Raw genomic sequence first — 26,070 nt, forward strand, 5'->3', positions numbered from 1 at the left:
TCTCATTTGTCTCTTTAAATGTATGTATATTTGTATGTCTGCCTAAAACTTTCAATAGAGGCAATGGATTTTCACGAGATCAGTATTGTTTTGAAGCTCAACCTTTCAGACGACAAATATTGAAAAATTGGCTAAAAACATTTAATTCCTTCACCCTCAACTGGCCACTTTTTTTTTTTTTACAAGGAGGGGTTGCTTTTTTCGCAGATATTTTTGAAAGTCATCCCCTTTTTTTCCGATTGCCTAGCCTTAAATTTAAACGTTTGCCACTTCTAATTTGACAAAGATGTCATTTTTTTTTTCACATTCTTTTCCTCCTTCGCGATACGGGTTCGAGCCTGCCTGCCTACTACCATTTTTCTTCTTTTTTTTGCTCAACACACCTCCAAACACCCAGGCAATGCTGGGCACCAAGGCTAGTCTAATACAGAAAAGGCAAAATGGGCAGGAGTGTATGTCCACGAAAGGCTTTTCTCACATTAGATTCCGGGAGAAATTTTGCATACGTCCCAGATCATAATATCTCATATTCGCAAACGGACATCATATCTCTATTTTTTTGTTATATAGTTTTTAAAAATTCCTGCCGTCCCGTCATGTCAGCTGTTTGTCTTTTTCGTATAGATAAAATGAAACTAATTGAATGCAAACACCTGGCCTTCTGGCTAGGTAGTATCTGTTCTGTAATTGGTCCTTGCTCAATGTAGGGGAAACCCTTCATACTGAGATGATTACAATTTATTTGGATACTGCCAGAGTGCACCCCCCCCCCCACACACATTAAAAGCGACCTTCGTGGGAGGTTTAAAAGCAACGCCATTTCTGCAAATCATCTTTTTTCATTGACTCCGTTAAATTTGAATGCTTTACACTTCCGGTCACGTCATGACGTAGTGGTAAGACGTCAGGTTTTCTTTCACTTTCTTTTTTGCCTTCACATCACGGGCTTGAGCCTGCCACCACTTTTTTTTTTTTTTTTTTTTTTTTTTTTTTTTTTTTTTACACACTTTCAAACACCCGGATTAATTTAGGGTAGAATCATTTTCACCCATTTATTTCTTCATATTTGCACCTCATCAAGACTTCACAAAAGCAACAATAATAGTAAATAATAACTCACAATTCAAAGAAAATTACAGTAAAATAAAAATAAATAAAAAAATAAAGACTTCCTTTCTTTATTTCATGTTTTTGCACCAAACTTTTTTACTACATCTTTCAAACACTTATCGTCCGAAATATATTAAAGCCATCCAGAGCTGTACTTATAATGACCCCCGGTAACTGCGGGTGCCAATGGATCTCTTTGATCTCTGTCTGACCCTGATGAAGAAACAACAATTGGGGAGGAACATCCATATTCTCAGCGCCGCTATCTTCTGCTTCCGGATCTCTCTCAACAGCTAAATCCCACATGGAGATCATGTCATCTGATCCAGATGCAGCAAAAACACTGTTATCTGTCGGGTGCCATTCAACTGAGGTGATGGGGGCTTTGTGATGTTTAAACGTGGCAGAAGGTTTGCCATGCTGTTAAATGAAAATAAAATTCAGAAATTATATAATTTGCAATTATACTTGATTAAACAATGATAAGCACAAAGTTATTGACTATACTTACCTGCTGTTGTCTGCGGTCCTCACTTTCATTTGCTATTTTTTTTTTAGTAGTTATGACTACCTTAGTAATGCCTAGGGTACAGTAAATTCTATTTAGTTTTTTTATTTTCATTTGTTTGGACATTTTTTAAACTTATAGAGAAAAAGAAATGAAAGTTTAGTTGTAAAGGAAACCACTCTTTATATTCTATTAAAAAAAAAAAAAATTTTTTTCCCCTTTTTTCATTATTTAAGAGTCACCACTTATCAAGGCCCAAAGGTCACTCAAGGAAAAGGGTTAACAAGTGTTAGAAGTTTCGTTCTAGTTGAGCCATCCTCTTAAATAATTTGTTTACATTGGACTTGAAAATGGCAATATTGTAGTCAACTGGGAAGCAGCCCCATGATATGTACAACAGATGGGTGGTCCTAGGAAAGAAACTTTGCTCATGAAAGTTTCATTAAGTTAAAAAGAAAGGGGAATTATTGACAATGATTGTGGCTAGAAAAGTTTATTTGAATCAACCTATTTTTTAATCTTTTTCTTCCACTATGTTATGGACACAAATATATATTACAATAGAAAAATGCGAGCATGAAAAATAATATGGTTAGGCTTAAACATGGAAAAGTAAAGGAGTAGTTGTTAAAACTAGAAAAGAAAAGGACAAGATATTCTAGTTAAAAAGATATAAATTTATAACTTAAAACATTGCAGCATTAAGAATTGATTATATAATGTTAACTTGAATTAAAAAAAAAAAAAAAAAGAATTAATGCTGCAATATGCTCGCATTTTTCTTTTGTAATCCATGCTTTTTCCACGCTTCCAATAAATTCACTTGTTCTTTGTTTAATTTCAGTTTTATTTTTTTGCCTCCATAAACATAATATACACCTATGTAATAACAATGTACGGAACGCGTCTGCTTCAATAAAATCCCCCAATTATCTTTCTCTCGTTCTTTCAGCTGTCTATTTAACTTGTTGCTTCTCGCTTTGTGACAGCAGTTAATTAGTAGCAACAGTAGTTGATAAAGCGATGTGGTTGCTATGAAAACCAGTCATAAAAAACGTTGCTCACCTCCTTATATATATATATATATATATATATATATATATTTTTTTTTTTTTTTTTTTTTTTTTTTTTTTTTTTACAATTTTGAACACCAGAAAATTCATCATAATTTTTGTTTTACTGAATGAAAATTGAAATTTTTTTTTTTTACAATATAGCTATAAAGGTGATCTATAAACCGTAATAATTGTTGGAAATTTGATTGAAAAATGAGTGAGCGGCGAAGCTTTAAAGCAGTTCTAAATGACTAAAAATGCCACTTAACTACATACGTGTTTGAATGATATATTTTTTTTTGTGGGGGGGAAGTGAACTATGTTTTCAGATGAAATATAAACAATTAATATTCACAAAAATACTAAATCAAAATTAAATTAACGCGATGAATCTGTTCATATGATTGTCATGCAAACAATATGTTTAAATTAGACAGAACAATAAAACCCATAGAGAGACAACATGAGTGCGAGGAGATAACAAATAAGATTTAGCTAAAATAGGTAAAACTGGCAGAGCAAGCATAGCAGTCTCTCCTCTAAGAGATGAATAAAGTATCATTTAATTTTGTTTGATGTTGTCTTGCATCAATAAAAAAAAACAAAAAAATTTAAAAAAAAAAAAACAAAACTTTTTTTCAGTAAAACGAAAAAAAAAAAAAAAAATTCTGTTTTCTTTTTAGAATTTTATATGAATTATCTTCAGTAAATAAAATCGTTTAGCCAGAAACAAAATCAACTGTAAAGCAGCGGGGAGGGTTGGGGGAACAGTGGATATGTAGTTAATTACACAAACTGACAACCTGGGCATGTTAAGTTTGAATTCAGTCTGTTCACAGAAACACTTTCACTTAGGGATGTTGGCAACCCTCCTGTACGTATCTAATGTGTGTACTCGGTTCTTCATGACTGTAGCGAAATTAAAAAATTGAATTTCAAGTGAAACAAATGGTATCTACTGAATTGTCATGCTACAGTAATGAACAAAAAAAAAATTAATTATTAATGAAAATAGTTTTTAAAAGACAATTAGCAAAAATTAAGTTTTGTAAAAAAAAAAAAAAGAAACCAGAAAGTTCTAATTGTAACAAAAAGGTAAATAATTTCTAAAAACTAAAAATCTTTAGCTGATTTAGCTAACTTCAATTTTTGCTAATTGTGTTTCCAAACTCATTAATAATTTTCTGCCTTATTTTTCATCATTTTTGGATATTTTCATTACTGTGACATGACAATTCAGTAGATACTATTGGTTTCACTTGAAATTCAATATTTCAATTTTCGCTACAATAATGACAAACCAAAACTTCTAACTAGAAAGATACTGGGTCAATGAGTGCCAACAATAATCATCCGATTCATTTGAAATGATGCTTAACAGCAACACTAGCAAGACAAGCAACAGAAACAAACCAATTAATTACAGACGGCCTTTCAGACGTTGAAACTCTTTAATTAGCAATGCACTACGCTACATGCAACACCTGGAATACAAAGTCCAGCTTAAAATTTAGTATGGCCATTACTGTTACACCATGAGGCCACTCATGACAATGAAGACAAAAAAATAATCATGGCAGATTTTGTCAGTATATTTTAGTGACTCCGTAAACAACAGGAAGTTGATCATTATCTTCAATTTTATTGTTCTTTTGTGCTGTTAACGTTAGAGAGTTGTCTTCACGTGTTGGTAAGATTTCTGCAATCAGAATTCATTTTTATTGTATATTGATTTACACACACACATTTACGTGGAGGTTCTTGTCTTAGAATGAAGGAATGAGCTAATTTAGTTTGTGCTTCTTTATTGAAAATGCTCACAAGATCTGTCAAATACATCCCCAAAAACTGGTGTAAACATGCAGTTGCAGGTTTAGTGGTTGCACATTAGCAATGCATGCAAATAACAGAGAGATTTTTAAACAAAAGAAAAACAACACAAGAAATTCGAAAAGGCCAAAAAGCTCAAATCCGACAGCATGAAAAACTGATAGTAAGTTGTGTTTAAATCCTTACCTGAAATTGCCGCAAGTCCCAGATTTTAATAACGCCATCGTCTCCTCCAGAGGCAATAAACGGATCGTTCCGATTCCAATGAATGACGTTCACATCAGCATCGTGAGCATTGCTGCTAGTAAGCATACACGCTTTGACGGGAGAAACTCGTGCATCCCAGATCTTAATACTTTTATCCACGGAGCAAGAAGCAAAGACCTATATAACAAACATGAATATATATTTTTTTCTTTGTTAATTATATACATAAAAAAAAAAGACATCTCATTTTTTTTTTTTACAGACAAATGCATAAAAGTATGTATAAGCAGAACCTACTTTCAATGCTGTTATGGGCACACACACATACAAACATACCTATGTTGATACATATACTTACTTATAACTGTATATAGACCGAATTTATTTTTAACATGATAAATTAAATATTAAAAGGATTAAAAAAGGCTAGTTAAACAATTTCGAACATTGTTGAACAGAGCTAAATCAAAGTTAGGAATTACAATAAAAAAAAAAAAAAAAATGGAATATAGAGATATAGCAAGAGAAAAATAAAAGAAGAGAATGAATAAAATAGAAGCCACATTAAGTCATAAAAACTTTTCTTTTTGTTTACAAAGAGAAGGTCTCAAAGACAATGTAAATAGTTTCTAGGTTCTTCAGGTGAAAGGACGAGTGTGACTTCACCTTAAGTCTTTGAGACATTTTCTTTGTAAGCAAAAATAAAATCTAGAACTCATATTCTTCATATTTCATTATTTTTTATTGTAATCCTATGCTCGATTTAGTTGTTGAGTGAAGTCCAAAACTAGTTAGGTAGCCCTTTCTTTTTATTTAAATTTACCAGGTTTAAAAATTTGCTTTTTATATAGTCATCATTAAATTTTAGGTGCAAGTCTAGAGTTCAACCTATATTACAAAACAAAAAATACAAAAATAATCATAAATAGATCAAGTGTCTTCTTTTTGTAAAAAAAAATCATTTTTATACGATTTTAAGCAATTAATGTGAACTCATTAGCACTACAAGGTTGATCTCACAAGTTTAGGCTGTCTACCCTTGCTTTTTTTTTTTTCAAGATGGTGATGTGAGACTGACTCTTTGCTTACTCATAAAATTTAATTTTCTTAGTTAAAAAAACTACTTGATCAATTTATGTAATTTTTTAAAAATATGACATCTTCATTCTGTGACAATATGGCATCTTCATTCTGTGACAATATGACATCTTCATTCTGTGACAATATGACATCTTCATTCTGTGACAGGTTTAATGCATTTTCAGCATTTTTTTTTTTATTTATTTTTTTATTTCAGTTGAATTTTGGACTTACACCAAATTTTGTATTTCATCTAAAAGTTTTACATACTTTCTTCTTTATTTAAGTAATCTCAGAGTCACTCCCATCCTTTTTTTTTTTTTTTTCTCAATTGTCCTGAAAATGATTTTTGCATTAAAAAAAAAAAAAAAAAACAGGTAGTTTTTGTGATCACATAATATGATGTTAAAGAGGAAACTCCTCTGAAACATCCTAATAACTTATCCTAACTGGTTTGAAGACATGAGTGACTATTCAAATACCATTAAAAAAAAAATTGGGGTGTTTGTATAAATTGATGATCTTTTAAACAAACACATTTCAGGTAAAAACATTACATACATGTGATGTCGAAATTAGTATAAATTCCAAAAATTGTGAAAAATTATGCAGTAGAAAAAATAATTACAAGTAAAAATAGAACTTATCAAATTCTCTTTTATAGTATATTTAAACGTAGAAGAGTTGTGTGACCAATTCAGTATCACAAACTAAGTTATCTCCCTTGAATTAAATTTAGGGTCTGAACTTTTGAAACCTAAACCTCAGAATGCTATTGTAAATGATTTTTTGTTATAAATACATCTAGCATATCTGCTGGATCATTTTTGTAATTTTTTGAATTTATACTTATTTTGACATGACATGTAAGTACTTAATGTTTTCACTTGAAATGCGTTTAAAAGATCACCAATCTATACAAGTACAAGAATCTTGTTTTTGTTCTTCAGAAAATTATTTAAATACAAAATTGTTTTAATTACATTGGCTTCAGTTGGTGACCATTGAATATCCTCCACGGAATCTGTATGGCTGCAGTAGGGACGTTGATCAACTTGCCATTCACCACTCGATTTCATTTTCCAAACGTGAATATTCTTTTTGCAATCACCAGTTGCAAGCTGACCTGTTAGAAAAAAAATGTTAAAGAAAAAAAATATAGTTACTTCTAGTAAGTTATTCAAAAAACTATCACTGAATGTGGTAATTAGTTTCATAAGCATGGATAGAAAGTAGACATTCACTAATAACAGAAAAATACCAAATAACCTTTATTAGTTCCATTCTTACGTGCAAAAAATCATTCCAAGGAGAGTCATAAGTGTGATCTAGAGTAAATTTATGACTTGGGTTTTGTTTTAAGGCATTTCAACTCTTTTTGGGTTATTTAATGCTCAATCTGGTAATTTTGGAAAAAAGTTTTTATGCTTCAAGTTCTTTATATCTTAAAATATTTGTTCATGATAGTTGAGTTGGTTGTTTTGTAGAGGAAAATCGTTTTTATTTTTGCAGAATATGATATTGCCAAAAGAAAGTAAAACAAAAACAATATCAATGTTTGGTGCCTTTTAGGTCAGGAAACCAATATCTTCAGACAGCCTTATCTAGTAGCATCAGAGATGACTGGTGTCTAGTGGAAAGTGTGATTGTGTGTGTGTGTGCGTGTGTGTCAATGTGCATATGTGTGTGTTAACTGTACAGACTGATGGCTTACTTATTGTGCCCATCTGAATTTGAGTCTTAATTCAGGCACCGATCACAGTATCAATTATGTGGCCCGTCACTGCTTTCACAAAAGAAATTTCCCTTGAAACAAAACCATAACTATCTTAAAAGTATGTTTTGAGAGATTTTACAATGATACTCGTTTTCTTCTACTGAACAACAGATGTGAAAATCAAAACAAACAAATCTTCCAACCGAACACAATACATTAGCTTAGAGCTGAAAGGTTTGTGTAATATATATATATATATATATATACACACACACAAGTTGCTCATTCACATCTTTCTAGTCTACAACAGATCTTAATTATTTCTTGATTTTTACCCCATCTTATTAACTCATACTCTGAGTTTTTCTAATGATTTTAAATTGAACAGGTTTCTTATTTTTATTTTTTTGAATTATTGATGGGTTTCACCTTGTTTTTACTGCTCCCCTCTATTGATCTGGACACCCTAATATCTACATTGTGCTTAAAACCTCTTTTGAACTAATACTGCACCACTTTGAAATTCTTTAAAAACCCTTTTGATACGCATACATATACATTTTGCGCGCAAGAAATGCAGATACACATTTCTTCCGTGAGAATTTCCTTGTTCGGGAGCACGGATCTGGATTACTCCTTTGGTGCTTTACCAGATTCATTACAGACGTTGAAATCTTCTTGATTATTTCTGCATGCGAATGTACTCGATATTAACTTTCATCTCATTTTACCCTGGATTACACTTAATTATTGATGGATTACATTCTAAGAATTTAATTTACTTTTTAACGTATTTTTATTTTTCCATATCTTACTCTTCTATTAGTTGTACTTATTTTGAACTGATTTATTTATATTTTATAATTTAAATTTTTTTATTTGAACTTTATTGTATTTTTTTAATTTTGGCAATTTTTGAAAGATTTTAAAATTATTTTTAATATATTTATAAAAAAAATAAAACAAACTTCTTATATATAGTTTTTTTTTTAATTTTCTTAGCATTTATTGTTCTTCTCTGTCCCTTCTTTCTAAAACTTCAGTGATTTCTGAAAGGTACATCCCCAAATCAAGACGGAAAGCAACGGGGAAACTACCATCTTTACTTGTCTTCCCAAGATTACCATAGCTCTACAATTTGAAGAGCTGTTAAAGCAGGAGGACTGCATGCTTGTACGTATAATTCTAAGAAGAAAAAAAAAAACAAAAAAAAAACGGTAAAAAAGTAACTTTTATTATGTTTCATAACAAAAGTTAGTTTTTTTACAAAATTTGTTTCCTTTTCACTTCTTTTCAAAAAGTTTTTAAAGACATCAACATTGTTTTCTTACCTGGTATGTTGGGTGACCAATCCATGGCAAAACCCTCTGACTGATGTCCATTAAACTGGAATATTGGTGATGGGGATTTATTGTTTCGACGATACGCACTCAGTTTCAGCATGTCGTCCACAAATTCCAAAGTTGTATCCAAATCCCAAATATTAACAGAACCATTTTCTGACCACGTTGCGGCAACAAGTTTATCTGCAATATGTGTACACTAGAAAAGAAAACAAAGTATTATATGGCTGCTGACGATGACAAACTCGCTTACACGGCTTCATAAGTATCTTAATTCACTTTCATTTAAAAGGTTCATTCCCAGTGGCTGAGAGGAAAAAACACTAGTCTGCATTTGCAAGGTTCGTTTTGTTGACTAGGTTCAAATCTCTTGATCAGCAGTAATTATCACTTCCTGCACTGATACTTGCATACACATGAAACTATAGTGTATGTAGGTATAAAAAAAAATTATTGAAAAACTATTTTAGATTATATATATATATATATATATATATATATATATATATATATATATAAGTGAAATTGTGTGTGTATTTCTCTACAAAACTACTCTGTCAATTTTCAGTCTACAGACTCGAGATTTGACGTAAGGGGTATTGAGATTTGGGAAAATCTTTTTAAATCGGTTTTCCACCAGAAATTTGGCTGTAAAGGGATCAAAGTTCAACAGTTTGATCTTTGAAAACTACCAAACTCCTCAACCAATTTTGGGTCTTGTAATTTTAGATGTAGGTTACTTGGACATGAATCAAACTTTTTAATTTGATTTGAGCCCAAAACAATAAATGTTAAGGGGTCAAAGTTTTTAAAAGTTTGACCTTTGTGATCTCTAGCAAATTACTCAGCCAATTTTTGGTCTAAACATTTAAAATTTTACAGAAAGTGTATTCAGACAAAGGGCAAGCTTTTTACTTGGTTTTTGGCCAAAAATTTGGCTGCCAAGAGGTTAAAGTTGAAAGAGTTGACCTTTGCAGACTCTACTAAACTCCTCTTTTTGGGTTTAAACACTTGAAATTTTAGATGTAGGTTACCTGGACAGGAGTCAAACTTTAATATACATAAAGTTATGAACAGTACAGAGGGCCCAAGCAAAGCCGGGCTGAACTGCTAGTGTGTGTGTATATATATATATATATATATATATATATATATATATATATATATATATAACACATACACACTAGCTGTGTCTACCCAGCATACCTAAGATGCAGCTAATTTTAATTCTTAATTTTTTTACTTATTTGCATATTTTTAAACTGAAACACTTTCAAACATAGATAACTCCAATTATATTCTTCAATTTACAATGAGTTATTCTCCTTGCTGATTTTTATTTTTAATGATTTAAAAATGTTTCGTATTAACAGTGGTTTGGGTCAGATGAAATAACTTTTTAAAATAAATTGTATCTAAGTACGTTATTGTATTGCCAATAACATAGTACAACAATAATAAACAGAAATTGGCTAGTTTAAGCAACATTTTATTTGTCCGTTTAAATGTTGTTTGGGCCTGACTTTGAAAATCTGACAAGATAACTTCATTAGAAACTTAGGGGGGGGGGTTCAGTAAAATTTGGTTACAGTTTTTTTTTTTTAAATCACAATAACAAGTAAGCTTTTCTTTTCCTACTCTTTTAAAGAGGAGCTTTTGCTGGTTCAGCCATGCTGCAACTCAGGAGAGTTGCTCCATGATCCAAAAGCACCAGAACGAATCCAAGTGGAGTATTGCTGCCATATCTGGCTGGTGCATCTGCCAGTAATTTCTCGCTCCTAGACACGGTTAAAAAAGTCACAAACCTAATAGCTCCTGCACTATCAACCAAACTCTGCCCCATCACTGAAATGCATCATCTCTGCGCCTGTTTTACAAGTATTTTAATGGTAAGTGCTCTGACAACCTCAAAGTACTATTACCCTCTCAAAATAAATACCCTCAACAAACCCAACAAACAACAAAATCGCATCCCTACACTGTAGAGGTCTTTAGATGCTACAAGGTCTTCTACTCACATATGTAGCTTCTTCCCTCGAACTGCTAGACTTAGGATTCTCTACCAGCTTCCCTGACTGTACTGACATGGAGAAGTAATATGAACAGACATCTCACTGGCCAACTTCCTACACTTAGTGGCATTGTTCCTTGTTTGGGATGAAATAACAGTTAAAAAAAAGTCTTAACTTTTGAAATCACTGCTATATATTGGGTACAAAATAATATATAATAATCAATAGAGAATTGATTAATATATAAATTAAAATATTATATTCAAGCATATTTTATGACTGGGCAACAAGCTAGCATTATATATAAAACAACAAAAAACAATTGTCTATTATTCAAAGAAGAGGCATTTTATTTGGGAAAATTCTTGGATTGCTGGTGGAATGGATTTGGCAATTTAAATTCAGAAACCTGCAATGAAATGTATTTATGACAACTAACCAATCTCAGAGTTTTTACCAGATGTGTTTTACAAATAAATATTTGATAACTGATTTCCATTTGTAAATAATAATGGAAAATATGTGGATATATTTTTTAGCCTTACCCGAATTCTGTTGATGGCGCCTTTGTGCTCAATTGGAACAGATTCCAATTCAGGTTCTTGTTCATCATCGTCACTTTCATCCGAGGAATCATCTTCGTTTTGTTTCGTCTTCTCTTCTTTGTGCTTGATACAATGTAGATTGCTCATCTTCACCACTGACAAATAGTTGTAGCGAGCGGATTGAGTGCCAGTCACCATGTAAAATGACATGGGATAACTCTCTCTGTTGTTTCCTAACTGATCACGGATGATGTCAAAACTCAAACATGAATCCCCTAAAAACCACCAAAATAAAGAGAATAAAGGCAATTATCAATTATGGCTTTACTAGCAGGATTACCCGGCATTGTCCAGGACATGAATAACAAAATTAAAACTTCTCAGCATCTCTCTTTTATAATTGGTTCAATATAACAGAAAAAAGTATTTATGCAAAATACGGACCATACTTTTTTTTTTTTTTTTGCTTATTAAATTGTTAAATGAAAATACAGAATAATTAAAAATCTACCCTTCTCTTGTTGATGATAAGTAATAATGTTTCCACATAGCCCATATTCTGCAGAAAAAGCAAAATAAAAAAACAATAACAAACCAAAAATCTCAATGACTTAGTTTCAGTGTTATTTTTTAAGCAACTATAAGAATGATAAGAACTAATAGTCTTTCTCCATGCACTAATTTGGTTGCTGCTGATGTCAAGGGAATTAATATTAGAGTTTTTTGTTTTTTTTTATTTATTGATATGGAGTAAACTGATCAACCTATTTCAGAAATAAATGGACTTACCATACAATAAATAAAGTTACATCTAAATGTTGTAGAAGTCATGGCACCAGAATCAACGTGTGCACTTCCGTAACATACTTTTGTTAATATACAGAATTTGTCTTCATTGAAACATTTATCAATTATACTTAGGCACTCCATATTCAGAAACAAACAAAACCGGTTCTATTTACTTCTGCTTCAATTAAAAACATCTTTTTGCCTTTGCAATTTTATTTTTATATAAAACGTTTTTTTTTTTTTTTTAACTTTAAAGATTCATTAAAAATTTCAAAAAACAACTTTTTATTAAATAAACTTAACTAAAAATTTTTTTTTTACAAAATTCAAAATAAGTAGATGTTTGTTCCTTATTATTATTTAATGATTTAATATTATTTATTATTATTTTTATTAAATAAACTTAACTAAAAAAATAATATGAAAAACACATCAAAATAAGATGTTAGTTCCCTATTTACTTATCTTCCCATGAAGTTGTTTTTTTAATCGTAGGGAAAATCCAATTCCACAAAAAAAGGGCACATCAAACTGAAAAAAAATTTACCAAATGAAAAAAAAAAGCAAAACATAAATTAACATTTCTTTATGCAAAATTGGTGATGTCATCATTTTGAATGTAAACACCCAAGAGTTATCGCAAAGTATAAGACAGTAGAAGCATAGAGGTCGTCATTGACGGACGTACATCCAAGCAGCATAACATTAATGCGGGAGTGCCTCAGGGGTCGATTCTTAGATCATTATTATTCCTGATATTCATAAATGACCTCCCTGTATCTGAGATGGGTATATTTGCTGATGATACAATGCTCTATAATATGCATGCGGGAAGAACAGATGTACATAAATCTAAGACAATGGCAGAATATATATATATATATATATATATATATATATATATATATATATATATATATAAATATCGATATAATATTTGAGTCCATAATTAACTAAGCTCTAGTTCATCACCTTACAGCTGCTAAACTTCTGACTGACCAACAATATGGATTTAGACATACTCATTCTACAGCAAATATTCTTACTGTAATCTCTGAACATACACAGGTGGCAAAAAGAAGTCCGCACTTGTAATTTCTCTTAGTGATCGTTAGAAGCTCATTAATCTCCACCTTTCTGGTTTATCCAATCAAGAAATCGGCAGCAGGTTGAAATGTGATGAGAAAACGGCATGAAAGACTGCAAAAGCTCCAAAACACTAGCAGTGTTTGTGATGCCCCTAAATCTGATCCTACTAGAATTAGGGAGGACAATGCTATAATGATCCGCAGCCTAAGAAACAGATTCGAAACGGCTCCCCAAATCAAACAACAGTGCAATCTTGTTAAAAAGTGCTCTCTTTCTACTGTCAAGAACAGAGTAAAGGAATTTAATTTGCGAGGATATGTTGCAAGACACAAGCCAATGATTTCTGTAAAAAACAAAAAGCACCGTCTGGACTTCGTCAGATGCAATGAAGATCATGGCTCTTTATATTGGTGAAAAGTGCTTTTTAATGGCAAAAGCAAGTTCAATAGGCTGGGCAGTGATGGTAGGCAGTACGTCCGTTGGAGGAAAGACAAAGAATTTAATCCTAGGTGCTCAGTTTCAACACTGCAAGGTGGAGGTTCAGTTTTGGTGTGGGGCATTATTAGCACCAATGGTCTAGGACCTATAGTTCGCTTGCAAGATTGAATTAATTCGACCAAGTATATTAATATGTTGACTGAGCATTTTCTACCCTACTCTGTCGGAATTTGGATGATAATCCTATCTTCATGCAGGATAATGCTCCCATTCACACAGCTGGCAATGTCAAGAAGTTCCTGGAAAAGCATGATATTCCGTGTTTGGATTGGCCTGCACAATCTCCAGACCTCAATCCTATCAATGGCATTACATAAAGCAACAGCTACACAATGATAAAATTTCAAATTTGGAAGAACTTTGGACAAAAATTAAAGAAAAGTGGGATGCCTTTTCCCCGGAGTATTGCTGCAGTCTAATTCAAGGATTTCCCAAAAGATTGCAGGCTGTCAAATTGCAGAAGGGCTATGCTACTAAATATTAACTAGTTCATTGTGTTCCTGTTGTATTTGTGTTACATTAATATCCTAAAGTTACATTTAAATAACAATTTTTCATTGTGCGGACTTTCATTTTGCCTTCTCAATTTGAAGTTATTTTTTTAAATTGATGTGAACACTAGAATATTTCAATTAAAAGTCAAATATGAACAGGTAAAATTATAGAGGAATAAAAGGCGAATCAAATGATATATTGGTTGTTTAAATAGTTACATTAAATTTAGCTTAAATTTGCAGTTTTTGAAAAAATTACAAGTGCGGACTTTCTTTTTGCCGGCACTGTATATATCTAGCATTACAAGTAGTGGTGGGACGATTAATCGGAATCGGAATCGTTAATCGTAAGAATCGTGTATTTTGGGAGGTATCGGAATCGGAATCGCATCGTTAAAAAATACCTTAATTTTCCGATTCCTTCATTACGATTCTTTTAGTCTGATGTTGAAAAAAAAAAAATATATCCTGATATTTCTAACCGCAAGAGAGAAATGTAGCATGTTATAAAAAGAAACCAAAGAAATTCATTATTAACAGGGCAATGCTTAGTGCGCCTCCCTTACAAGGTTCATTCATTCAGATCTATTGTAATCAAAACTACAAAAGAGTTAACTTGAAAAGAAGTATGCAGGGCTCTACATTGCGAGTAAAAATAAAAAAACGCTTATCTTTTTGGCGATTGTTTTTTTTTTTACTGACAAAACTTCTAATACTGAATGAAAATGCTTTTTCAACTTATATTTTCTTAAAATAAAACGAGCAAAGTCAAATTATTTAAACAGTAAACGGTTTAATAGAACAATGTACTTTTTTTTCTTTTTTTAAAAGAAGGCTTTTGAAAGAAATATCTCTAAAATGAAATTGATCACGTTGTATTATTTCGCATAGTTTTGACAGTTGTCGGCTTCTTTTGAAGTTTAAAAAAAATCGACCCGATACCTATCTCTTCCAAACCTAAAGTTATTAAATAACCCCTTCGTTAATTCAAGGGTAATTAATTCAATTCAGTCAACTTTTTTTTTTTAATTTCATTGAAATAAAATCCATTTTTTTAATTTTTTTCTCCAGAAAGATAAAACCCTGAATTTGATTATATTAAAAGCAGAATAATATAATCTTTTTCTAGAATTTTAAATTGAAAATTAAAAGTGTTTTGCGCAGTTTTTTGCCGAACGAAAAAGAAATTAATATATATATGTTTAAAAGGTTTTGTAATCAATTAATTTTTATGTCTAAATAATATTTACGATTAATTAAATAATTTCATTTTAAAAAGTATTTATAAATAGAATTTTACTTAAGACTTATAGTTTAGCAATATTGAACCGCATCAACCATGTGTGAATTGAACACAGTCAACAAAAAAAAATTCAAAAGAAAATGCATATTTGCATTTCATTATGTAAACTTTTATACATTGGTTTCAAAAATTAAATTCTATAAGTTTGTTTTGTTAACTACCGGTTGGTACAATTTACCGCCCCATCCCTTTATATTTTTTTTTTTTTGTCTTTTTAGCGTTTTTTTTTTCTTTTTTTTTTTACACAGTGATCACCACTTATCAAGGCCCGGAAGCCACTCAGGGATAAGGGTTATTGCAAGTACATTACGTTAGTGTGGAGATTTGATGAAGTGTTTAATTAGGGGGGCGGTTCATTAGGAATTTGTTAACATTGGACTTGAAGACATCCAAGTTGTAGTCTGGAGAGAAGCAGGCAGATGGAACAGAGTTCCACAGGCGTGCAGTTCTAAGAAAGAAGCTTTGTTCATGGAATCCGCGTTTTGATTTAGAAACAGATATAGAGTGGGGGAAATTTTTCACAGTGGATTCAGCTAGACGGGTGTTTTTCATGAAAGATTGGCGAGGGGGGACCAGGGATTGGAGTTCAGACGAGCACCTGCCATGAAAATAATGATAAAACAAGGATAGGCTCGCAACGTCTCTTCTGTGGGAGAGAGGTTGCAGGGTAGAGAAAAGAGCATCCCCCACTAAACCACGAAGACTATTTTGTACTCTTTCAAGGCATGATAGGCTGTTTTTGGCAGCTCCTGCCCAGATATGGCAACAGTATTCCATCCTTGGACATACTTGGCTTTTATATAGATAGAGAATTGCATCAGTAGTGAGATATCTTCTGGAGCGGTAGAAGGATCCCACCATCTTTCCAGCGACCTTGGCAACAGACTTGATGTACGTGTTCTATTTCAGATCAGGAGTAAAGGTCATGCCCAGAAGCTTGTCAAAACACGGGGCCTCACCCAGACGAGAGCCATCCATCACAATTGATGCCAGCTGGGGATCAGAGCGTTGATGATGTAAGGATAGGAGTTTGGTTTTGGATGCATAAAAGGTAACCAGCCACATCTTCCCCCACTGAACCACGCGCTCGAGATCAGAGGAGAGAGAATCCGAGAGAACTTCGTCATTTACAGCCTTTGATGTGTTGCTGTAGATGGTCGTGTCATCAGCATAGATGTCAACGAATGATTTAAGTATGTGTTTAGGGAGGTCATTGATGTAGATCAGGAAGAGAGTTGGGTCCAGGATTGACCCCTGAGGGACTCCAGCATTTATATTGCAGGCCTCCGATTTTTGTCCATCTACCACTACTCTTATGAGCCTATCGGAGAGAAATGATTTAATGATTGAGAAAACATTTCCAGTTATACCGTAGCTGGAAATCTTGTGAAGTAGACCCTTATGCCATACCTTGTCGAAGGCCTTTGATATGTCAAGAGCAATTGCCCTAGAAAGGAAGTCTTTGTCAAGAGATTCACTAATCCTGTGGGATATAACCGTCAGCACATCTGCGGTAGATCTTGCAGAGCGGAAACCATATTGTGTGTCACTAAGAAGGTTATTCCTGCTGAGGTGGTTGACTATTTCTCTATTTAATATGGATTCCAGCAACTTACTCATAATACACAGGAGACTTATTGGTCTGTACTGAGAGGGATAGGACTTATCACCTGAATTCTTAAATACAGGGCAAACTGATGAGGTCTTCCAGGGGGTCGGAAAGCACTTCTCCTTAAGGCAGCGCTTAAATAGTTTCGTAAGTATGGGAACAAGTTCTGGTTGAAGCTTTTTTAACAATATAATTGGGATGCCATCAGGGCGAGTTGCCTGACTAGAATCTAGGTTCTTGATTAGCTTGGCGACCTCATGCACGGATATTTGTATGTTACCTAGTTTGTTCTGTGTTATAGGAGGAAATATGGGGAGTTGATGGCCTTTGTCGCATAGGGTAGAATTAGCTGCAAAGTTCTTTGCAAATAGTTTGGCCCTGTCTGACGCTGACGAGATGACCTCTGGTCCATTGATAATGGTTGGGATAGAACGCACAACGCCAAAGTCCAAAAAAAGTCTTGCATGGAAACTTTTTGAAGTTGATGAAGATGATGAGTTGTAAGCCATTTGCAAAGTCTGTCAAATTAAAATATCGCGAGGAATAAAACCATCTAACATGACCACAACCAACATGTTAACACATTTAACTATGAAGCATCTAAATAAATTGGAGGAGCAAAATAAAAAAGAAAAGGAACAAAATATTACCAACTAGTCACTCAGAGCAGTTTTATTAGTGAGGGTCGAAATCGCAGTGTCTTTTTTTTTTTTTTTTTGCCTACGTCACCATCTAGGTGTCACCAATTTTTTTAACCCTCCTTAACTTCAAAGAGTAAATACAATATATACAACTAAAAAAATAATTTTTAAAAATGCTGATTCTATTCATGAAAAATTCTTTTAACTAGAAATTAAAACTTAGGTAAAGATAGCTGACTGAAAGCAACAGGAGCACTGGTTAACTACTAAACCACGTGGAAAGGTGTGGGGGGAGTAAAAAAAGGAAATTAAATGATGATAATAAATTATGATAACCGTCTTTGAAAGGCACTAAACTCCTAAAATTTACTTCTTTAAAATTTTAGGCGGCACTCCCCGGCGATTTTAAAGCACTTTCTCTCTCAAAAAAAAAAAAAAAAAAAAAAAAAAAGATTTAATTTTTAAGTTTGGGAAAGATATATTTATTATAACCGAATTCTTGTATGAAGACTGGATCTACTTTATTGGACGTTAATTTGTGAGATAAGTAATTTTTCAATGTTTAATATGTTTTTACAGTTTCAATTATCAATTAAATTTTTTTAATTGCGTTTATTTTTCAATTTAGTTAAAAAAACAGGGTTTTAAATGTAATTTCCAACAAGCTTCGAAAGAAGTCTAATATAAAATAACAAGCTTCGAAAGAAGTCTAATATAAAAAAATCACTTAATTTTTAATTTCGACAACCCTGAGAATTTAATTATTAAAAAATATTGAAATGTGACATTTTTTTATTTAACATTTCTATTAGTTCAATTAATTTTCTTTCAATAATTCATTTCACTCAACAAACTTCACCATTTTTTTTTAAATCTTTTTCTGTAATTTTGGTAATTATGTTTGCTAAATTTTATCTAGTATTTCATTTGTTTTTTATAGTGGTATAATTTTTATATGTGTTCCTTTGATATACCCTATTTCAAAATTAGTTTGGCTAAACTTATACTTCACGTTAGAAACAACGTGTAAAAGCAATGAAAAAGTAAGAAAAAATAATAGGTGTTAACTACTCCTTGTGAATTATGGAGGTCTGAAGAACTGTCGTCACAAATACAACTATCAATAGCCAAACAAAAAATCGTTTTTGAAATTCCTTTAATTGTAACTTTTCGCTATACCTACCTTTTTGGTATAAAACACAAAAACTTTCGATTAATGGCATTTCTCATATATGGTCGTTAACTTTGGAAAGGTTATTTTGTATCTACAGCGCCATGTCAGATGGTATATTATTTTTTTTTCATTACGCACGTTCATTTATAAATTATTAAATTAAATATTTATCTTTTTTATATTTAATTAGTATATATTTTCTTTCTCTTACGCTATATTTTTTTTATTTAATTCATTAAATCTGTTAATTATGAGGACCAAAATAATGAATCGTGTGTATTTATTCTCTAATTTTCTTGTTTTTGTTCTGTTATATAAATTCTATTTTATTTGTTTTTTCTCTGAAGGATAAATTCTATTTTCTTTGAGTTTTTTTTCTGTATTCCAATTAAGTAAAATAAATTTTCTCTAAAATAAATTTTGCTAAGTTTTCCGTTTAGTTTATTATATAATAATTTTATTTAAAGCAAAACACGACGGTGTAGACATAAAATATCTCTTCCAAAGTTAGGGAACATATTTGGGAACTACCGACCAAAGTATAAAACTACCTGGTATATTTCAAAATAATAATTCCCTAGGAATCGGAATCGGAATCGTACTTGGTATCGGAATCGTTAATCAATATTTTCCTGGAATCGGAATCGGAATCGTATAAAAATTAGGAATCGTCCCAACACTAATTACAAGTGTATGCTGTATTTTTGTGGACATCGGCAATATTACATACCTAATGTGCTTCAACAAGTCCTATCTTTTTTATTTGTGGGTCAATTTTTAAAGAATTACATTGATGGAAAGAGAATAGAATAAGCATTTCAATGATGTTAATTTATTTTTCTTTTATCCGTTCAATGTTTTTATGCTCAAAGTTAAAAATGAAAAAAAAAAAAAAAAAAAAAAAAAAAAATTATGACAGCAAAAAGAGGGAAACAGTTTTTTCAATGTTTACATTTCATACGTTACATTTGGATACATATGGGTGGGGTCAAATTTGATTGGATATGGCTGAAATTTTGCAGGCTATATAAACAAAGAAGTCCATCTCTACTGGACTTTGATTTATATTTTTACTAGCAGGGCTACCCGGCGTTGCTCAGGACCGTATAAACAATGAAAAAACAAAAGCAGATATTGAACATATGTTTTATTCTTAGGGGAGAGGAATCTTTCATCTCAAGTTTTAGCGTTACAAACAAACATTTGTCTTTTATATATATAGATAATGACAGGTTTTTTTTGGGCCCCCCCTTGAAGAAAACTGATCAGTTGACCCACTTCTAGTGGTCCGTTTGACGTGAAATTTCGATATTTGTCATCCGGATGATGGGGCTTCAATATGATACCAAATTTGTCAAGTTGTGTTCCGTCTTTCAAAAGTTTTAGCGTTACAAACAAACATACATACATACACACAGACGTTTGGCTTTTATATATATAGACGACCACAGGAAACAAAGTTATAACTGAGAAAAGTTGACGAAGAATATTTCAAAATTGATAAGATAAATCCATATACATCATCCATTTTCATATAGATAATAGTTTCAGAATTATTTTCATGTAAATATTTGATAATTATTAATTGTGAAGAAATTTCTTTAAAATGTTATCTTTTATAGAAATTCAAATCCGCTTAATGGGGAAAAACGGCTCGCTATGCGCTAATGCGCTGACCAGCACTCAGCTGACTAAAGTCAGCACATTAACAAGTTTTGTTTGTATTCTCTTAAAAATAAAACTATTTTTTCTGCTTTCAAAACGAAAGCAGAAAAATCAGTTTCATTTTTTTTATTCCGAGTTTGTCAATTTAAAAAAATTATTTTCAAATTTTATTTTCAAACAATACTATTTTGTTGTCTTTAACGCTTTTAGTACACATGTACTAAAAGCGTTAAAAATAACAAAATAGTACAAAGTACATGCGTTTCTGTTATCATTGTATTTATAACTTCTAACTTGTACTAAAGTAGAATTGTGGTTTTTAATGGTAAAAAAAACAAATAGAAGGTACTTGTACACTTATGCTACCATGCTTAAATAACATTATTTAGAAACCCATTCTTAACATGGGGAAGGAAGGGTGTTTTGTTAACTTTTCTGTACTTTCACCTAACAATTAAATAAAATATATTGTGAAACTTTAATTTATTTTTAACTCATTGTCAAGACCAATTTTTTGAAGCTGTAAAAAAAACAAACAAAAAAAAAACGTTTTTTTTTTAACTGAGGATATCTAAATAATAATAATAATAATAAGGCGGTTTGATAAAGAATTTCATTGTGTGATGCATTTTGTAAATTTTTACCTTGTTTCCACTTTAACATTTTTCTTTAAAATGACTACCTATTAAGGTTTTCGAGTATGCTGAAAACGAATATCACATTTAAATTTTCCGCAAATAAGTAGCTTTCCAGATATTAAACAATGTCATTTCTTATGTTATTGCTGGTGGCCATCTTGGTACGTGTGTTTGCGCATAGTTTCTTGGGGTTACATTTGTGCGCTCGCACATACCAAGATGGCCACCAGCGATAACATAAGAAATGACATTGCTTAATATCCGGAAAACTGCTTATTTGCAGAAAATTTAAATGTGATAATCGTTTTCAGCATACCCTAAAACCTGAAAAAGTAATCATTTTAAATGTTAAGGTGGAAACAAGGTAAAAAATGACCGTTTTATTTCTTTGTTTACATTGTTGAATTTTCAGCAAAACAACAGAATAGAAATAACAAAAATTACCATCTTCAAGCAAACTATACCCACCTCTTAAAAATTACCATCAACTGGTGAATATATAGTTGTTGCTTATTAGGATTCCTGATATTCTGATACTGTTAAAGCTACATCAAGGATTCATGTAGAGTACAATTTATGGTTGCATCTCAGAAAATAGAGGTATATTTTGGGCCAGATAGAGAGGATTTACAAAATTGAAAATTGGACTGATCCCAAAATGCATAAGTTCTGTTCAACTATGGGAATTTCCATCTTTTAAAGAAATACAAAATCTATATGAAAAATTTTCATTGATTTATTTCTGAGATTAATTCATATCTACTCAATATTTTGTTTTTGAAGGGAGTAGTAAATATTGGCCATGAATGCTCTTTAGACATTCAGTGACTACACCCAAGATTAAGCTCTCCTTTGCTGAGGAGGCAGGAAAATGAGTTAAAACTAAAAAACTATACTGAATACTGTTAGAAATTCACCGAATATATGTCTGCCTATGTTACGGTAACATATATCGAGTGAATTTCTAACAGTATTTTGTATAGTTTTTTTTTAGTTTGGACTCATTTTCCCAAACTTACGTATTCAACAGTGTCTTGCAATCTTGCATTTTTCAAATACATCGGCAAACACTGTTTTTCGAGCTAAATAAACACATTACATCAAATAAAAACACTAAAAAATTAGCCAGTTGGGTAGAAAAGTAACTTATCTTGCCTTTTAAAACATTTGTTATATAAGGAGTTAAAAATAAAAAAAATATGCAAAATACTGTTAAAAACCCACCAAATATATGTCAGTCTATGTCACAGTATATTGAGCGAGTTTTCAACTGTATTTCGTCTATTTTTTTTTTTATTTATAACTCCTTTTCCCAAACTTATCGTGTCAAAGAGATAGTCGGCCGCGGCCGCCATTTAAAATTTTCCAATACATCGGTAAACATTGTATGTTTTTCGAGCTGAATAAACATGTTACATTAAATAAAAATACTTAAAACATATCCAGTTAGGTAGAAAAGTAACTTATCTTGCCTTTGATAACACAGCCAGAAAAACAATTTCGCCCTAAAATCGAATATTATGGCTCATCTGTACACCTAAAGCCAAATAAATATCATCTTGTTGTTGTTGTTGTTTTCGAGAGGACACTGATTTAGAAAATAACTTAATTGTTTTTGTTTTTTTTTTTGTCTTACCCATGCTGGCTTGATGATACATGACGTACGCTGTCTCATCATATTCCAGAGCTTCACCTTCTCTATTTGTGGGCGCGTTTTCATTATCTAATTCCGAATCATCATCTTCTTCCTCCTCCTCTGTCTCCATTTCATCATCTTCGATATTACCGTTTTCCATGTTATTTTCTTGGTTGTGTTTGCTTGACATCATTTAAAGGGTTCAGATATACACGTGGTGTTGATAAAAGAAAGGAAACCACGAGAAGAAACAGGAAGTGTGAATTGCGCATGCGTACACCGACGATTTTGGTTGTTTGGAGTTATCTACCGTTGATTTCACTTTCGTCTGCTACAAAAAATAATTTTGTTCCCTTCTTTTTACGTTTGTTAAAGTTTTGAGCTTTTACTTACAGCCCACGTAATTAGAATTTGAAAGATTGTTTATACTATTTCGTGGCCGAATGATATTTTAAGGGAATTAATTTCTATTTCAGTCACGTAGATTATTTCAACTTGAAAACAAAACGCAGATTAAAGTTGGATTTTGATCTTGTTATTCCCATGACGAAACGTTAGCTTGTTCACCTAAGCAACAGCAGGGGTCTTCCCCCCCCCTTTCTCTCTCTCTCTCTCTCTCTCTCTCTCTCTCTCTCTTCCAACTAACCCTAAACTCATGCGCGAACGAAGCAACGTCAAAAAACGAAAAGACGCCTTAAAAAAAAAAAAAATGTGAGAACTACTTCACATTAATTCGTACCAACTCCTCTTGGTAAAGTCACCGAAAAGAGTCTTGAGGTGATGTGAGAAAATACTTCTGTGTAGCCATGAAAATTTTTCTTATGTTAAATATTATTACATTTCGAGTTAAAATTTATTTTATTTTACCAATCTGAACTCGAAAAATACATGATTCAAATATAAAAACATGGCTGCTTTGCTTTATAGCAATCCATAGCCATGATGAATATTATTTAAGCAATGTTTATATATTTTAATCGCACATTTCTCGAGTTTAGATGGATAAAATAAAATAGATTTTAATTCGAAATGACTTTCCATCTACTAATATTTAACATGAGAAACATTTTTAATGTCAGCACTTTCTCATATCATCTCAAGTCACTTTTTAGTGACTTTACCTTCCTCTTAACGTAAACCGTGATTCACGATACAAACTCTTAACGTCTTTGCTCTCTCTCTCTCTCTCTCTCTCTCTCTCTCTCTCTCTCTCTCTCTCTCTCTCTCTTAACTTTCTAAAACTCTATAAGACTCAATATTTATTTCCAAAAAAGTTTCACAAATTTTTTTTTGCAAAATGTGGCACAAGACCAAAAGTAGAATGGTGTGGAAAGAGGATCAGGTGTCATCCACTTGTTCTATTCCTAAAACTAGTTTCAGACACCAAAATACCACATTCACTTTATGGGCTAACTTTCTTAAAATTATCCCTAAATGGTTTGAATGATTTTTATTTACAAAATAGTTACAATGCAAGATGACAGGGAGTGGGAAGAAAAAACAACAACGAAGCATTAAAAATACCCCAAAATAAAGAAAAATAACAGTAATAAAAAATAAATTAACCAAATAAAATATTAATTATGCTTGGTTAGTGGTGGCCTTCCTAATATATAAAATGCTTGCTGTTTTCCCGCTATAACAAAAAACAAGAAAGTCATATCTTAATTGGGAGTGGGCAATGCGTAAGGGTCAAAAGAACAGATGGGGCCTTTTTGGGAATATGTGGTGATCTCCAGAATAAGAATCATTGGGGTAGGTCGAGGATAAAATATTTAAGGAAAAGGCATTCTGGATGCATACTAACATCTAAAATAAAGATGAGGACACACAAGTGACTAATCTTCTGTAGGATGGTCATTTGATTTAATCAAGTCCTAAAGATAGTGTGTACCATACCTAGACATACCTTGGGCCATAGTGGAGATATGCTGTAGACTAAAGACTCTAAATCCAAGTATATCAACTGATTGGGGATGATGCAAACCGTCACCTCACTGACATATATATATATAATTTGAAATTGGTGTATTTAGGCAGTATTTTTTCATTCAAGTAAAAGGAACTTATCTTCACCTTCACTTTTAATTCTCATTTTCGCTCCTTCACACTTTTACTTCAACACCTAAAGATGATTCGTGACAGAAACAATTATGGAACTTTTATTAATATTTTTGACTTTGATGTAAAAAAGATTATATGGAAAATCGAAAAATTAAAAAAAAAAGGAATCATAAAGCAAAGTGTCTCCATTTTATTTAATAATATTTGCTTGAATATATATATATATATATATATATATATATATATATATATATATATATATATATATATATATATATATGACTACTTAATTTACTCACATAAAATTAATATACGAAAGTATACATTTATGCGTAAACTTTAAGTATTTACTTCAAAAGTGCTCAATACATAGGTAGAGCTAGTTAGTAATTTATAAAATATATATGGCGATTAAGCTACACTGAATATTCCGCGTTTCATCCACTCTAGGACTCTTCAGGCTTATGCGCATAAGCCTGAAGAGTCCTAGAGTGGATGAAATGCAGAATATTCAGTGTAGCTTAATCGCCATATATATTTTATAAATTACTATATATATATATATATATATATATATATGCATATATATATGCATATATATATATATGCATATATATATATATGCATATATATATACATGCATATATATATATACATGCATGTATATATATGCATATATATATATATATGCATATATATATATATGCATATATATATACATGCATATATATATATATATGCATGTATATATATGCATATATATATATATATATATATATATATATATATATATATATATGCATGTATATATATGCATATATATATATATATATATATATATATATATATATATATATATATAAAATAAAATAAAAATAAAATTTCTTCCCTGATCTTTCTTATTATGTCTCGGCAGTCGTGTGAAAAGCGTATCTTATTTTTCTTTGATTAATATTATTGGAATTTTCCCCTTTTCTTTTCTTTGTACATATTTGTGAATTATTCTATGGATTTCGGCCTTTTGGATTATTTTGGACCATCTTCCAATTACATGATTTCCTTA

The 26,070-nt window shown here is 31.5% G+C and overlaps 1 protein-coding gene across 1 annotated transcript; it reads right to left on the reverse strand.

The window, feature by feature from the left end:
• Nucleotides 1-1,162: 1,162 nt before the first annotated feature.
• LOC145259923 (glutamate-rich WD repeat-containing protein 1-like) lies at nucleotides 1,163-24,096 on the reverse strand. The gene is made up of 6 exons (XM_080117880.1): nucleotides 22,944-24,096; nucleotides 11,408-11,682; nucleotides 8,839-9,049; nucleotides 6,774-6,916; nucleotides 4,690-4,887; nucleotides 1,163-1,530 (listed from the first exon to the last, which is right to left on the reverse strand). The coding sequence occupies exons 1-6, from the start codon at nucleotides 23,134-23,136 to the stop codon at nucleotides 1,219-1,221; spliced, it is 1,332 nt and encodes a 443-aa protein (XP_079974006.1). The 5' UTR covers nucleotides 23,137-24,096; the 3' UTR covers nucleotides 1,163-1,218.
• Between the last annotated feature and the right edge of the window lie 1,974 nt (nucleotides 24,097-26,070).

Source organism: Euprymna scolopes, chromosome 35 (assembly GCF_053919585.1).
Source record: "Euprymna scolopes isolate OS-2025 chromosome 35, ASM5391958v1, whole genome shotgun sequence".
Taxonomy (NCBI): domain Eukaryota; kingdom Metazoa; phylum Mollusca; class Cephalopoda; order Sepiida; family Sepiolidae; genus Euprymna; species Euprymna scolopes.